This window comes from Enhydra lutris, unplaced genomic scaffold (assembly GCF_002288905.1).
Source record: "Enhydra lutris kenyoni isolate GAN:26980312 unplaced genomic scaffold, ASM228890v2 scaffoldscaffold16, whole genome shotgun sequence".
Classification (NCBI taxonomy): Eukaryota; Metazoa; Chordata; class Mammalia; order Carnivora; family Mustelidae; genus Enhydra; species Enhydra lutris.
The window spans coordinates 35,536,721-35,552,693 of record NW_019154100.1 but is presented as its reverse complement, the minus strand read 5'-3'; the positions used below and the strand labels follow the sequence as shown (position 1 = coordinate 35,552,693).

Sequence of the window (15,973 nt, the reverse complement as noted above, 5' to 3'; positions counted from 1 at the left end):
GCATTTCCCTTTTTTGCTATTTTGCAGAAAAAACCACTGTCTGCAATAATAAAGGAAGTCTGTGATGGGTAAGTATGACTTAGGATTCATCGGAGTTGCTTCAGTCCACAAATTGAGAAGCTAATAAAAGATTCCCAAGCTATTATAAAATATTATTCCTAAGCCACTCCCTGACCTGCCCAAAGACATTACGAATTGCTATGTAAGATACACATGCCCTCTTTTTATTTTTTTAAGATTTTATTTATTTATTTGACAGAGAGAGAGATTACAAGTAGGCAGAGAGGCAGTAGAGAGAGAGGAGGAAGCAGGCTCCCTGCTGAGCAGAGAGCCCGATGCGGGGCTCGATTCCAGGACCCTGAGATCATGACCTGAGCCTAAGGCAGAGGCTTAACCCACTGAGCCACCCAGATGCCCCTACATGCCCTCTTTTACCAAAAAATTACTTTTGGTCCTCAAAGAGCAGAAAGTGTGAAATGGCTGGGGTATGCACACTGGGATCCCTTTTATTTATTTTGAAAAGTTGTGGTTCATTCATTCTACCCAGCAGGGAGCAGTCCGAAGTTCCTGAGGTTAAATACACACCTCATCTGATAGAAATCAAGAGGACCATTTAGGTTCCCATAGAAGATAAAAGAATTTTAAAAGACAAGGCTGTGTGTGGTTTGGTGGCCGCAGGAACTTCCCAGTGTTAGGGCTTTCCTCCTTGTCTTTGGCTGCCTTACCAATCCAAAGGAAAAGCATGTAGAGAAATTTCATGAGGTTTTTCTGCTTTCAGAGCAGAATTACGAAGCGAGTCTTACTTGGAGTTTATTTAAGACCCCAGGGTACTTAATCGGAATGTTTCCATCTGCAGCAAGCATACTGACTGGGGGATTGTGGAACACAGAGGCAGTGGGAAGGAAACAGTTACCAGAAATTTAATGGTATTCATTTCTGTTGTTTTCCCTCTTTCTGCTCCACGCCTCCAAAATGGAGAGGAATGTAACTTTGTGTTTAAATGCCCCTGCTCAAAGCCCTAAAGATGAAATATTCCAGACACTAGGCACGGAACACGACCAAGAAGACCAAGATCATCCACATAGGAAATGGTTGGTCAGGCTGGTGTCCTCTTGTTTTAGGCTCGCATTGTGGGGTGTGTTGGGTGTGGGCCAATTTCAAGTGCAGGATGCTTCATTCATCTAACTGCGTCATGCTATAGAAATGAAAATGACCATCGTTTGTTTTTCTCATCAGTTCGTGCTTCTGTTTTTAAGGTGGTCCCTTGCCAACCACGAGTACTTTGCACTGCAGCATGCCGATAGTTCAAACTTCTACATCACCGAAAAGGTAGGTCAACCACATTGTTTGATCAGGGACACTAGTACCTAAAAAAAAATGAAAGCATGACTGATATTTCCTCTGTTCAGGACTAGATGAGACATGGTGCTCCAAATTTTAAATCTCTATGGTTCATGAAAATAGAGTTACACTATAATAGAGTTTCAAACAATGCTGCTTTAGTATCAACAAGGCAACGTTCCATTAGCCACTGCCCTTGCCATCGGACAGTGAATTCACTAATTATTTTTCTTTTCTTTTTTTTTAAAATTATTATTATTTTTTAAAAATTTTCTTTCTTATTCCTTGGAGAAATCATTTATTTGATGGTTTAATGACTCCCTTCTCGGACTTTTTTTTTTTTTTTTTTTCCTGAAGAACGGTCTCTAAGTCCTATTTAAAGTAGTTGAAACAGTGACAAGAAACCATTTCAAAGGTGGCATTGTGTAGACATGGATGGAGTATTCTGTGGCTTCTGGGACTTGGTTTCTTCTTGGGTGATTTTTATTTTTCTTTGTTCTTTAAGAAGCTTGAAGGAGAGGGAGTGGGTGAAGACTACAGTGGTTCCGGCAGCAATAAAAACTAGGTCTTAGGGAGATCTTCGATGGGAGAAGAGAAAGCTAGTATTTATTCAGCACCTATTGTGTGCCAGGAATTGGGCCAGTCCCATTGTTTGTGGGTTTCTTCCTCAAGACTCACCTGTGTTATACACAATACTGGCTTTGGTTAACAGAGAAGAAGCTGAATCATAGACGTCCGATGGCTTGGCCAGTATCCCAGGGGTAGTAAATGATAGAATCAAAAAGGAAGTCCAGACTTGGTGCTTCTGTCACTTTGCCTTTTGGGAATTTCTAGAAGAGCTTAGCATTTAGCTCAGTGTTATGGAGAATTCACCGAAATACACAGAGCCAGTCCTGTCCTCGTGGAACTTTATAGCCTTGTGGGGTGTGGTGGGGAGGGAAAGGTCAACCCTGTGAACAGTTTTCTTTACAACAAGGTGGCCAGTGCTGGGACAGAAGTGAGCACAAAGTGTTCCTGGAGGAGGGGGCATTGGGTAACCTCAGGCCCCAGGCTTTGTTCCTCCCAATGAGCAGTCCCTAGAGTGACTGTGAATTTATCTGTGAAGTAAGTGGTGGTGGAAGGAGGAGGCAATGACAAGGTTCCTGTTCCTCTGGAATAGGACTTGCTCTCCCCAGAGGAGTGTGTGTGTGTGTGTGTGTGTGTGTGTGTGTGTGTGTGTGAATCTGAGGGGTAACCTTTAACCTTCAGTCCAGCCCAGACGGAGTATAGCCAGGGGCCTGGAAATCCTTAGAAATTGCTTTGTTCTTCCCAGATGGATCCTGGAATTTTCATAACTGATCAGGTCTTCCTCTTCATACTAATTGACAGAAAGCTCAGAGTACACAAGTAGACTAGATTTCCCGGCCTGTGTTATGTTTAATTTTGCTTGTTCCTTTGATTCATTCCACAGTTAGTTTCCTGTCTTTATTTTCCCTCAGCTTCATTTTCTCAATGTTTTCCATTTATTCTATCCTGCATTTATGTGCTTTGCGCGCTATGCTTTGTGAGATAAAAAGGATATAAATAAATAAGTTAAGCGTTTGCTGCTAAATGTATTGCTGTGGCTATCTTTAAGCAGAATTCTGCCTCATTTCAACTTGGTTCGACTTTTAGAGATAATTCGAATATTGCAACTTTTTGGCGGTATTACTGGAAAAGCTTGGATGGGTTTCTGCTATTTGGAGCATAATATGAGAAAGTGTAAAAATTATTAAGAGATGCAGGTATAGGGCAATAGAAGTTAGAATAAGGTTTTTCAAATATCACTAATTAGTGGGTGGTGATATCAATTTTGTTGGCTGTAATTGCATTAAAAATGAGAATATATTTAATAGGATAGATCACACCACAACACTTATGTTGTTTGCAAATCCTTGTGTTGTATACAAACACACACAATACATGTATGTTGTGCTGGGGTTATCCCCCTGGGTTGTGGTCAAGCCACAACCCAAAGTCACGACATCACAAATATCCCTGCCTTTGATTTGTCTGTATTGGCTGTGTCCCCTGGGCTTGTCCTATCTTCTGTCCTCATTGTCAGGAGACCTTAGTTTGCTGGAGATTACTACGATGAGCTTGAAGGGAGAACCTGTCAGAAATGTACGTTTTCAGATCCCACCCCCAGAGACTCAGACTGAATCGATTTTGAATATGGCCTAGGATTTTGCATTTTTTAGAGCCTCCTTGGAATTCTAATGTGGAAACCCCAGGGCCACTGGGAGGAATACAGATCTCGGGCTGCTTTTTGGTACCAGTACCCTGTGTACGAGACAGAGGGCATCGTCAACACAAGTTATGTACTAAGTTTGACTTAGGAGTGTGTTTGTGTGCAGCTAATTCTTAGAATAATGTAAAAATTCAAATAATATTTATGGTTCTGTTCTAATTAAAATTAATGTATACTCAGAAAATTAGAATTCCTTAGAACTGTGGGAAAGTTGTTATTTTATTAGACATCCCAGTCATTTCTTTTTTTTTTTTTTTCTTAAGATTTTATTTATTTATTTGACAGACAGAGATCACAAGTAGGCAGAGAAGCAGGCAGAGAGAGGATGAAGCAGGCTCCCCGCTGAGCAGAGAGCCCAATACAGGACTCGATCCCAGAACCCCAGGATCATGACCTGAGCTGAAGGCAGAGGTTTTAACCCACTGAGCCACCCAGGCGCCCCCCCCCCCCCCCGTCATTTCTTTTTTAGAAAATGTTGCGTTGCCTGAGGAAACTGGTAATGTTCAGTTTGAAAGGGACCGCCACCTAAGTCTGTCACCCAGTTTGGTCATCTTCAGTGGGCGCTAGCTGAGATTCTTCTTCTATGAAGCATTTAGGGAGTGAGAAGACTAATCTTCCCACTCATTGCCCTTTGTTTGTAAATAAAATGTCATCACTCTTCCTTCTGCAGCTGTTCCTGGGCACAGCTGTGTGTGCATGTGACACAGAGCTTGACTTGGCATGCCTGGGGCAGGAGAGGGACCTCGGACCCTGGGACACAGGGGCAAACCAGGGCTGCCTCTAGTCTGTGTTAGGTCCGTCTAGTTCCTTGCAAGTGCTCCTATAAATAGAGCCCATTTTCCATCTTGAAGTAATGTATTTAGTATCATCTTGGTTACTTATAGCCCAGTGAGTTGTTAGGTAATATTTGCATCACCATGGTAACCAGTGACTAATTTTTGAAACTTATGCATGTTCTTCTTAGTTACTGATTTTCTCTTGCCTGTGAGGTGGTCTCCCTCCCTCTGCCAGAGATAAAATATCACCTGTAATTTTAAAAAAGAAGAAGAATTCTCCGGGCTCGACAAGCTAACACATTTTGTGACTGATAGATGGGTGCTTGGGACTCTCATTCTAAGAGCCCCAGGAAGGCACCTCCCCTATGTTTCTCATGTTATCCAAGCATATTTTCCAAAATAGTCTTCACTTGCTTATTGGGTCATTAACTTTGGTTTTTCAGTGCAGTGGGAGAGATTGTCATGTTGTTGGGCAGGGCTCAGTAATAGCATCACATGCAAATGCCTTATAGAATGTTATGAGTCAGCTACTCACAAATTCAGATTCTGCCCCCAAAACTTTTATATTTCAGGGTGATGTCCCTGAGGGGGGAGGTGGGAATAAAAAGTAAAAAATAAATAAAAAATGAATTGTCTATCTTTATGTCTGTCTTCAGCTTTATGGAAGTATAATTGACAAATAAGATTGTAAGGTATTTAAGTGTACCTCATGGGGATTTGATGATATGTATACACTGTGAAAGGATTCCCCCCATGTAATTAACACATCTATTACCTCACCTATTTATTTATTTGGTGGAATCATTTAAGTTCTACTCTCTCAGCAAATTTCAGTTACATAATATAGCATTATCAACTGTAGTCATCATAGTTTACCTTAGAATCAGACCTTGTTCGTCTTGTAGCTGAAAGTTTCTGTTCTTTTACCAGTGTCTCCCTATCCATGCCCCCTCCACTCCAGCTCCTGGCAACCACTTTTCTTTTCTTCAAGATTTATTTATTTAGTTGAGAGAGAGAGAGAAAGAGAGCACGTGAGCGTGAGTGGGGGGAGGGGCAGAGGGAGAGAAAACTTCTAGTAGACTCCCCGCTGAGTGCAGAGCCTGACACAGGGCCCCACATCATGACCCATGAGATCATGACCCAAGCCGGAACCCAGAGTCAGACACTCCACTGACCAAGTCACCCAAGTGCCCCAACCATTCTTCTACTCCTGGTTTCTGTGAGTTTGACTTAAGGGATACCATGTAGTATTTGTCTTTCTCTGTCCCACTTACCTTGCTTAGCGTAATGCCTTCAAGGTCCATCCGTGTTGTTGCCAATGGCAAGCTTTCCTTCTTTCTCATGGTTGAGTAATATTCCGTTGTATACACGCACCACCTATTTTTTATCCATGTGTTGACAGACACTAAGGGTGTCGTGGCTGTCATGAGTAATGCTGCGATGAGCATGGGAGTGCACGTGTCTCTTTGATAGCCTCTTTTCATTTTCTTGGATAAATATTCAAAAGTGGGGCTGCTGGTTCATATGGCAGTTTCATTTTTGAAATTTTGAGGAACCTCCGTATTATTTTCTCTATTGGCTGCACCAGTTTACATTCCCACCAGTGGTGTCTGAAGGTTCCCTTTTCTCCACATCCTGGACAACACTTATTTATGCATTTGATGAGGGCCATTCTCACGGGTGTGAGGTGATACCTCATTGTAGTTTTGCTTTGCAGTTCCCTGAAAATGAGTGAGGTTGAGCACCTTTCATGTATTTGTTGACCATCTGTATGGCTTTGGGAAAACGCCCATTCAGTTTCTCTGCCCATTTTTTAAGAGGATTGTTTGGGTTTTTGGCCATTGAGTTGTATGAGTTCTTTGTATATTTTGGATATTAACCTATTATCAGATATATGATTTGCAATTGTTTTCTCCCATTCCATGAGTTGCCTTTTCATTTTGTTGATGGTTTCCTTTACTATGAAGTAGGCTCTTCAGTTTGACATATCCCACTTGTTTATTTTTGTGAAGTGTATGCTTACTTTAAGTATTCCAGTGGAACTTGTCTTCCCCAAGAGAGTTTTATATAGAGCAAGTGCTAAACATTTCAGCTCATTATCTCCTTTTGGTCTTGTGATGCATGTGTTATTGTGTCCATTTTACAGTGAAAGAGGTCAAGCAACAGGTTGTTGAGGTCACGCACTTGGGCAGTGGTCAGGCTGAGGCCCCAGGTGGGTCCTTCTGCAAAACTTTCTAGGTCACCTCCTGGAAACCCTCAATCCCCGTTGCCTGGGCCCAGTTTGTTCATGATGCCTTTTCTCTGTGGACTCCAGGCCAGTGATCCTGATGGTAACCAGCTCAAGAAAATAAATACAGGAGGCTACAGCCTGTGATCATAGCTTCAGTCTGTGGCTTCTTTATTCCCTAAGAGGATAACTTGGAAGAAGTTGTAATAGGTAGTCTTCCACTCACAAGGGATTAGCAAATACAGTTGACCCTTGAACAACATGGGTTTGACCTACATGGGTCCTCTTATACATAGATTTTTTTAAATGTAAATACAGTACAGTTACTGTAAATATATTATCTCTTCCTTATCATTTTCTTAATAACATTTTCTTTTCTCAAGCTTTATTGTAAGAACACAGTATATAATACATATGACATACAAAATATGTGTTTATTGGCTCCTTATGTTACTGGTAATGCTTCCAGTCAACAGCAGGCTATTAGTAGCTCAGTTTTGAGGGAGTCAAAAATTATATGTGGATTTTTGATTGAGTTGGGGATTAGGGTTCCTGACTCTTGTGCTATCACTGGTCAATAGTACATTTTCATTTGCCTTTGGTATGGATTGTATAATTGTCTAAGATAGTATTATTGTACTAATGCCATTCTTCTTAGGAAAGCTGCCAGATCATCCTTACCCCTAAGCATGCAGAGAGCATGGGGCATGGTGAAGGCCGCCATTAGTCGACTATATACTCTACCATTAACCACCTGTTGCCGAATGTATGAAGTGTCATAATATACCTTGGCAGTATCTTGTTTAGATGAATTCTTACTGTTTGGTAAGAGAGATTAACATGCCTCATTCGGGGTCTCTGGGCAAAGCTGGCATCAGCAACCTTTGGGAAGGAAATGAGGTAATTTTTATGTCATTCTCACTTCCTAGGTGCTCTCAGTTCACAGAGACCTGGAGCCTTCTAGAAGCTGGGCAGATAGGGAGTGTGTCCCTGGGATTTGTATGTCCTGCCAGTCAGGAGACACTTAATTATGCTGTGGAATTCATTTCAGTTATCACACACTGAGACCTGGCCTCTACAAAGACCTTAGTAAGAAGAATATGTTCCATTCTCTTGATCTCAAGGTCTAGTAGAGGAGAGAGTCTTAAAATGGGCACAGGTTTTGAGGAAGGGGATGAGAGAACCAAGTAATTATAGAAGGAAAGACGGAACAAAAAGGATCCTAGAGCAGGATTACTACATCTGACCTGAATTTGGGAAATATATTCCTTCAAAGGCCAAACTCCCTTTGTGAGTCTTAGCACCCTGATAAGCCAGTTGAGGACTTATTTGGCTGGAGGGAGCAACTGCCATGAGCATTTGTCAGATGCTTACTGTGTGGCAAACTTTCTCTGCCAAGAGCCTCACGTGGACTGCTTGTCTTATTGAATCTTCAGAAGAAGCCTGTGAACCAAGTTTAACTGTTCCATTTTACAGAGGGAACAACTGAGGCTCAGCTGCGTAAGTAAGTGAACTGGGACTGGACCCAGAAAGACCAATTCCAGAGCCAGCGTCCCACGCTTTTAGGCTGTTCTGTGACCCAGGCAGGCATTTCGGCAGTTCTCGTCGTGCCAAACCACGAATGGGAGGCACGTCAGCTCTTGGTGCCGGAGATGAAAGTAGATCTTTCCGTCCCCTTCTTTTACCTCCCCGGTTTCCTCTGCTGAATGTCCTCATTCTACCAGCTCTTGGTCCTCCAGAAAGCCTTTGAATTTACATACACCTTCGACCCAGTAACCCAATTTGATCAGCATTGCTCAACCAAGTATTTGCCTGAGAAATTCCTCGCCAGTGGAGCTTCTTTTCCATTGGGACAAGGCTAGTAAGGCTAGTAAGGGAACCGGTTCCATCTCTGTGTGGGATAGTTAGCTTTCTACAGAGGCGGTGGATGGCACGTCTGAACGGGCTCAGCTAACAGAGGGGCACATGTCTCTGTTGGTTGCTACACAGAACAGAACATGGCTGTCGCGTGCTTCACTCAAGAATGCCATGATGAAAACAATTCAAATTTGGACATATGCCTTGGGGAATTTTTATTTCAAACATGCCCCTTTTTGTTTGATGGACACAGGTTATCTAATAAAAGGATAGAGTAAGGACGTTCGTGTTAACCTCATCTTCCTGTTTCGTGTTGGTGTCCTTAAGCACTAGACATCTCACGCCAACTTGGTTCATCTTTTAAAAGTGGCTAAAATTTTGTGGGATTGGAGGTATTTCCGAGAAAAGATTGGGGAACTTTCTTCTATTTTAAGTATAATGTGAAAGTGTAAAACTTTTTAAATAATAAAATTACAGAACAATAGAGTTAATAGTAGCATTTTTCAAACTGTGGATCATTACTCATTAGTGGGAATGAAATCATTTTAGTCAGTCACAAGAGCTTTAAGAATGGCATGTAAGGGGCGCCTGGGTGGCTCAGTGGGTTAAAGCCTCTGCCTTCGGCTCGGGTCATGATCCCAGAGTCCTGGGATCGAGCCCCACGTCTGGCTCTCTGCTCAGCGGGGAGCCTGCTTCCTCCTCTCTCTCTCTCTCTCTCTCTCTCTGCCTGCCTTTCTGCCTACTTGTGATCTTTGTATCTCAAATAAATAAATAAAATCTTAAAAAAAAAAAGAATGGCGTATTAGAGAGTACAAAAGTAACCGTCTGTTATATGTGTTGTTTTGTGAAATATTTGCTTCTCATACGTTCACATATAATACGTGGATAGTCTTAGTTTTTCCCTTGGGTGGGGGTCAAAAATATTTGAAAGTCACTGAAAAATCATTACAAAGGAGGGTTAACCAGGGAGAATAAATACAAGGGCTGTATTTAAGTGTAATAGTTTAAGGAAGCCTCATGTTTGGAATGTGCTCTTCCTTGAAGAAAGTAACACACATACACAGACCAACACCACCAGCACCACTAGCAAACAGAATATAGAGCAGACTGAGGCACGTCTTTTTCTGGGGAGCTGTCCTGCTCCTGGTTTCTGGGAGGAGCAGCTCTGTGACCTGGTGCCACGTGTCCTTTTCCTATTGCCCCGCAGCTAATGGCACCAGGAGCTGACACCTCACCCTAGCTGGGCCCCCATTCATTCCTTTCTGAGCCCCCATTCATTCCTTTCTGAGAATCTGAAATTGCGAGGTGAGTTGGGTGATGGCGTTCACCGGAACAGGAAAGTCCTGTGGAATCACATTCGATGGCAGATACATCTTCCTGCAAGCTATAAATATGGGGCTTGGTGGACAGAGCCATAAGGGCACAGAGTAAAACCGTCCTGCAGGAAGGATTGAGGTTATGTGGAGATGAAGGGCCCAGAGGGAGTCAGAGGAGGTGGAGAGGGAGAAGCTCCGCATCCTGATTTCCCTCTCTGCTTTCTGTGTCCTGTCTTTGCACCCCTGTGAGAGGACCCGCTGGCGCTTTTCAGTCCTGCCCCTTTACTTAAACTAATCAAAGAACTTTCACTGGGATTGGCATCTTAATTTGAGCAAACCAGAGCCCAGGAATGTTGTAAATTTCCTGACCCAGCCACATTACATTGCCTTTTCTGCTGCCTGTGGTACAAGATTCTGAATTTGTTCATCGGAAGCCACTGTTGCTGCCTTTGCAAGTCTACCCCTCAGCCAGCTGTGATCAGCACGGGCCACCACCTGCAGGCCTGGGCCAGTGCCCCGGGCCTGGCTCTCAGCAGGCAGGAACGCAAAGAAAAATGCTCCTGCTTTTCACCTTGCCCTGTGCCTCCAGCTCTCCTGGGGCTCCTGACTCCAAGCATTTCTCTCGTGCTGCCCCTTTGCTCTCTCCCTTGTCTTCTCTCACAACCCGCTGCCTGCTGTGGACTTGTTAAAGACTCCACGTTCACATGTGCCTTGCTGCTGAGTTCTTTCTTTTGTGACTAGTGATTGAACCTGACTTCTGTTACGGATGCTCGTGCCCTAATGGCTGCTGGAACGCCTGTCACCAGCTTTTGGAAAGCAGTGGACTCTACTAGACAGGCCACTTGTACTGGATCTGCCTGCTCATAATCCACGTCTGTCAAACAGAAACAGCCATGCGGAGGGGAAAAACAGCAACAACCATGTATGCACATATTCGATTAAAAAAACTTGTGTTGACTTCCCCTTGGTGCTAGGCACTGCGCTGAGCTCAAGATAGTTCCAACTTTTATGATTCTCAAAATCCGGAAGGGAAGACAGACAGATAAGTATTTACCCCAAATTAACCAGTGATTATTGTAAGTGTCACAAGGACAGATGAAAGCATCCAGACCTAATTTAGCCTGGAGCAGGGGACATTTAAGCAGAGATCTAAGACAAATGGCAGGGGAGGCCTTTAAAATGCGCAAGTCATATCTAGGGACTTTTTGCATAAGCCTCAATTCTCAAGACCTTATCAGGCCATAATAAGGATTTTAAACTTTTTAAAAAGTAGGCTTCACATCCAGCGTGGAGCTCAACATGGGGCTTGAACTCACAATCTTGAGACCAAGACCTGAGCTGAGATCAAGAGTTGGATGCTTAACCAGCTGAGCCACCAGGTGCCCCTGGGATTTTAAACTGTATTCTGAGAGCACTGGGGAGCCTTCAGAGGGTTTTAAGCTAAATTATAAATGATTGGATTATAGACTCCCCAGTGATTAGTCTGAATGCACCGTATGGGAAGAGTGGTCAGCCTATGTTAGGAATGGTCAGAAAACCTGTTACTATGGAGAAGAAAGAAATGCAGGGGTACTCTGAAATATATCTAGAGACTGACATCAAATGCCAGGTAGCACTTTTAATTCCAAGGAGAAAATGAGACCAGATCAGAATCTTCTTGAAATGCTTGCTATCTATTAATCTCCTTGATATCCTGGCTAAGGTTAATAATAACACATTGCTGTTAAATAAATTGCTCTTTATCTTTATTTTCTCAGTGATGACTTCTTGATGAATTTGTTGATTTGCCCAGCCAGATAAAACGTTAACTTATAGTTACCCCACTAACATATCCAATTTGACTTCCCTTTTGGATACTCCTAATTTAGAATGTAAAAATTTTCTAACTGAAATTCATTGGAAAATAAGTAGAAAAAAATCTGTAATAGATCGGGGCATAGGAGTACAAGAGGGAGAAGTTTATTTGCTCAGATTTGACAGTTAAACATCCTGAGATGAGAAAGATAATGAAGTGCCTGATTTCATAGAATTTTCAGTCTGGTGGTAGACTAGATTGACACCAGTGGATCACTGATAGGGTTAAGTTTGGATAGATTATTGGGAATTTGATTTTTGAATCATATTTGATGAGTCATCACCTCGGCCCTGCATTTTTGTACCTATACGATTCAGTACACATTTAAAAAAATCTTTTAAGTAGGATCTGAACTCTTCTGCTTTATTTTTTAAACATCTGACTCATAAACCATAAAATCTGCCCTGATAATGTATACATTGCAATGGTTTTAGTGTATTTACGGTATAATATGTAGTGCTTTACTCTCTAGATAGTAAATCTGTGTCCTGTCCCCCAGGATATGTTCATTTTCCAGAACAGCAGCTCTCATACTTAAATGTAGATCACGTGTCAAATCTAGAGATTTGGATTCAGTAGATCAAGACTGGGGTTTGAGCATTTTTCACAAGTCTGGGTGGTCCCAGTGCCATACTGGAATGCTACCACGCGAAGTGGGAGCAGCCTCTGAATCTTTCCCGATTCCTGCCTATGATGAAAACCCATATTATGAATTTGAATTGGCTTGTAGGCCTGGATGCTCCCTGAACTGGGGGCCTCATTCTGGTCGGTTTCCACTGTTGCTGAGAAGGTCTGACTTCTTTCCTTCTTTCACTTGGCTATCAGTGTGCATCACAGTCTAACGCCAGGCAACATGTCCAATGTTGCGGTCTTTTCTCTTGTTCCCTCCGCTTTAGACAAACTGCCCTAGTGTTCTCCAAATAAAGCTTGCTCTTGGAATTTAATCCTGCTCCTTCTCCCGCCCCTCCCTCCCATTGTGCTTCAGGTACAGGAGAGGTGCTGGGGATAAAGACGGGAAATGACATACTCCTTGCTTCTGGGGAGGTGACTCTGCAACAAACACATACTGGAAACTGTTATTAAAATAACCACCACTGCAGGCCAGCTGACCTCTCCTTACCAACCCTAAATTCTTTGAGCTGGAAGAAAGGGCAGGAGCACAAGCAGTGGGGAGGGGCACAGGGAGAAGCAGACTCCCTGCTGAGCAGGGAGCCCGCAGGGGGATTTGATCCCAGGACCTTATGACCTGAGCCCAAGGCAGATGCTTAACCGCTTAACCGGCTGAGCCATTCAGGTACCCCTTGCCTGAGATAATCTTAACCCCAATTTTGGAAGTGTTTGTAAATTTGTTCCCTTCTCTACTGCTCTCCAGAATCATTGTGCTTTAGGTTACTGTCTCTTAAGTTCATTTGTTAGCTAATCAGAACCTGCATCTCTTTGCTGTTGCCTTGGACTGATGTTTAACTATGTGTGTGCTAATTTGTATTTTCTTTTCCGTGGGCTTAGAAATGCCTTGCAATCCAAAATCCACCCCTAGATCCCCGTTGCAGTGTCTCACCTGATTCCTTGAACAAAATAAGTAGGTGTTTGAGGACTTTGTTGATTTAATGTGATGCAGTTTTCTTTGCAAGATAGAAAGTACAATTAGTCTCTTGATAAATTATGTATGATGTTGGTTAATTCAATTACCAGAATATGCGCAATTTCAGATTATTCACGGTGGAGGAATTGGGTGAGTAAATGAATCTTAATGCTTCTCTTAGAGTCTTAAATCAGTGTTAAAAAGTTTTGGTTGGCTTTTGGTCCCCCACAGCTTATTAATTATCTTTTCCAAAAAAAGTACAGTATATACATTCTTTCTCTCTGTCTCTCTACCTCCCCCCCACCACCATCTTATACTTAGTTGGATATCAATTAAAACTTTTGGAAGATTCATGACGTTTCATAAAATAATAATTAAACCAGTTGCACGGATTAAAGTACTACTCCCTGTTTGAAATACATGAGCCAAAGAGAGAAAGGGGTCAACTTTGGGAATTTATCTCCAGTTCACAGCAATAGACGTGGGGAGGGAGAAATAAGAGTGCCCCCCCCACTGTACCTTATATTATACAAATAAATCTTTATTGTGCAGATAATCAGCCAGTAATCCACTTTCCAAGTCAGTATTATCATTCTTATTTTTATTGTAGCAAATAACAAACTCTGAGAATCAAACTGTAGTTATGAATGATAATTTACCCTTAATTATGTGATAGTTCAATTCTGAGAAAGTGCGTTTTACTTTATCTCACCGTGGGGAACCATTAATATTCATGTGGCTCACCCATCTCAAGTTCTTTATTTCAGGCAATTGGCTCTGAGGAAACAGTGGTCACAGGAGAGCAGAGAGAATGCTAGGCGTAAATAAATACTTAAGCGTTTCCGTGAAGGAAAATATGGCCCATGACTTAGGAACCTTGTTGGCATTCTCTACCCCCCACAGTCTTTTTCATTAAATGAAGGAGAAGCTTGTGACAGTCACACTCCGCTGTGGTGACCCATTTTCCAATAACCAGTAAACCACTGAATGCAACTGTTTGCAGTTGGCATTACACGTACATATGGTGGAAACAAGTCACCAAGAGTAAAGGTTGGAGCCAGAATTTTGACCAACACAAAGAATGCTTTGAAATAGGTCATTCTGTATTTGCTTGTGTCTTAGTCCTTTCAGGCTGCTATAATAAAATACCATAGACTGGCTTATAAATAACCACATTTTATTTCTCACAGTTCTTGAAGCACCTTTGTCTTGGCAGATTTGATGTCTAGTGAGGGCCTCGCTTCTTGGTTCAGAGACCGCCATCTTGTTACTGTGCCCTCACATGGCAGGAGAGAGAAAGCTCCCTAGGGCTCTTTTATAAGGACATTAATCCCATTCATAAAGGTAAAGGCCCACCTTCCCCAAAAGGCCCCACTTTCTAAAACCATCATCCTGGGCATTAGGATTTAACAAACAAATTTTGGGGAGATACAAACGTTCAGTCTGTAACATCTGGCCATGTGCTCACCAAGAGTGTTTTTATATTCATCCCCAGACCTTTCATTTTGAGTTTCTTCAAGTCAGGAACCAAAAGATTACTAATATTATTAACAATTCAGTTTTTATTAGACCTATTAGATTTTTCCCAATTAAGTAAATGAAGACAAAAGGCTGGCGTTGAACTATGATAGCCATATGGCACACTTGGGTATTTGATTGCTGTAATGTTGTTTGGGATAGGAATGAGAGGTATGTAGGGCTTTTGCTTCCCTCAGCCTTTTCTCAGTCCATCAAGCACAACCTGTGAAAAATGAAACACACCCCCTCACACACACGTGCATACATGCCTCAGATCGTCCTTTTTGCTCACGAGCTCTCTAGCCCTGGCACTGGGCTTCCACCAGCCATTGCCTTCTCTGGGAATGTCATCTCACCTCTATCCCGCTGTTTTGCTCTCAGTGACTCAAACTAAATTGGCAGTAGATTTTCTGAAGTTTTCTGTAAAAACATTTTTTTGGGTGGTTTTAGAATTTCCTAATTAGAGTTCAGGAATTGGATGAGAGCTATCATTTTAAATCATTTGGTGCTTTTCCTCTAGGGAAGACTTGGAAGAATATATACTTATTTCAGGATGAAGGGGGGGAAAAAAGCCAGTCTAAGTTGAGTCACATAAATGAGAGGGTGCAGGAGAGAGGAGGTACTGACTGCCATCAGTATTACTCAGATGTCAGTGGTTTTATGACATGTTATTTAATGTTTACCACTGCCTGTGGATGGAGGCTATCATGCTGATTACACAGGCAGCTAATTCCCGCCCCCCCTTGGGCTCCCTAGCTTGGGTTTGGTAAGATATGACTGCTTCTAGAATTCCAGGCAAAGATAAATGCCAGAGGTCATGATAATTCCATGTTCTCTAGTTCAGCTATTAAACCAATGAATAGATTGACTCAAGTACTCAAACATTTAACTGTGTAATGCTCAGATGCACAATGAGTGACACACACTGAAGACAGGCACTTGTTTACCAAAAATGGCCCTAGAAACACTAGAACACTCCTTTTAAACAAAGCTAACAACAGTAAAAAACAATACCGGTTATCTGTAGAGGAGAATGGCTCTGTGATTGTTACAATGTGTTCCAGAGCCAGCAACTTAATTGCAAATTTCCTAAACACAATCTCATTCATGTTTTTTATACATCAGAAATGAGGTTTATTTTTGTCTAGCTCTCAGACTCCATTTGTCAAAGTTTTAGGATGGAAACACAATGTAGACATCGTGTGCTTGTGTCCAAAGATAAAGGATTCATG

At 42.3% G+C, this 15,973-nt stretch overlaps 1 protein-coding gene across 3 annotated transcripts in view; it reads left to right on the top strand.

Moving 5' to 3' along the window:
- LOC111147268 (engulfment and cell motility 1) overlaps window positions 1–15,973 on the top strand; it is a 524,081-nt gene that overhangs the window by 121,286 nt on the left and 386,822 nt on the right. For all 3 annotated transcript variants that reach the window (XM_022503209.1, XM_022503208.1, XM_022503207.1), the window contains exons 3-4: window positions 28–68; window positions 1,257–1,329. In XM_022503209.1, coding sequence (XP_022358917.1) covers window positions 28–68; window positions 1,257–1,329 — 114 coding nt within the window. The remainder of the gene's footprint in view (window positions 1–27; window positions 69–1,256; window positions 1,330–15,973) is intronic.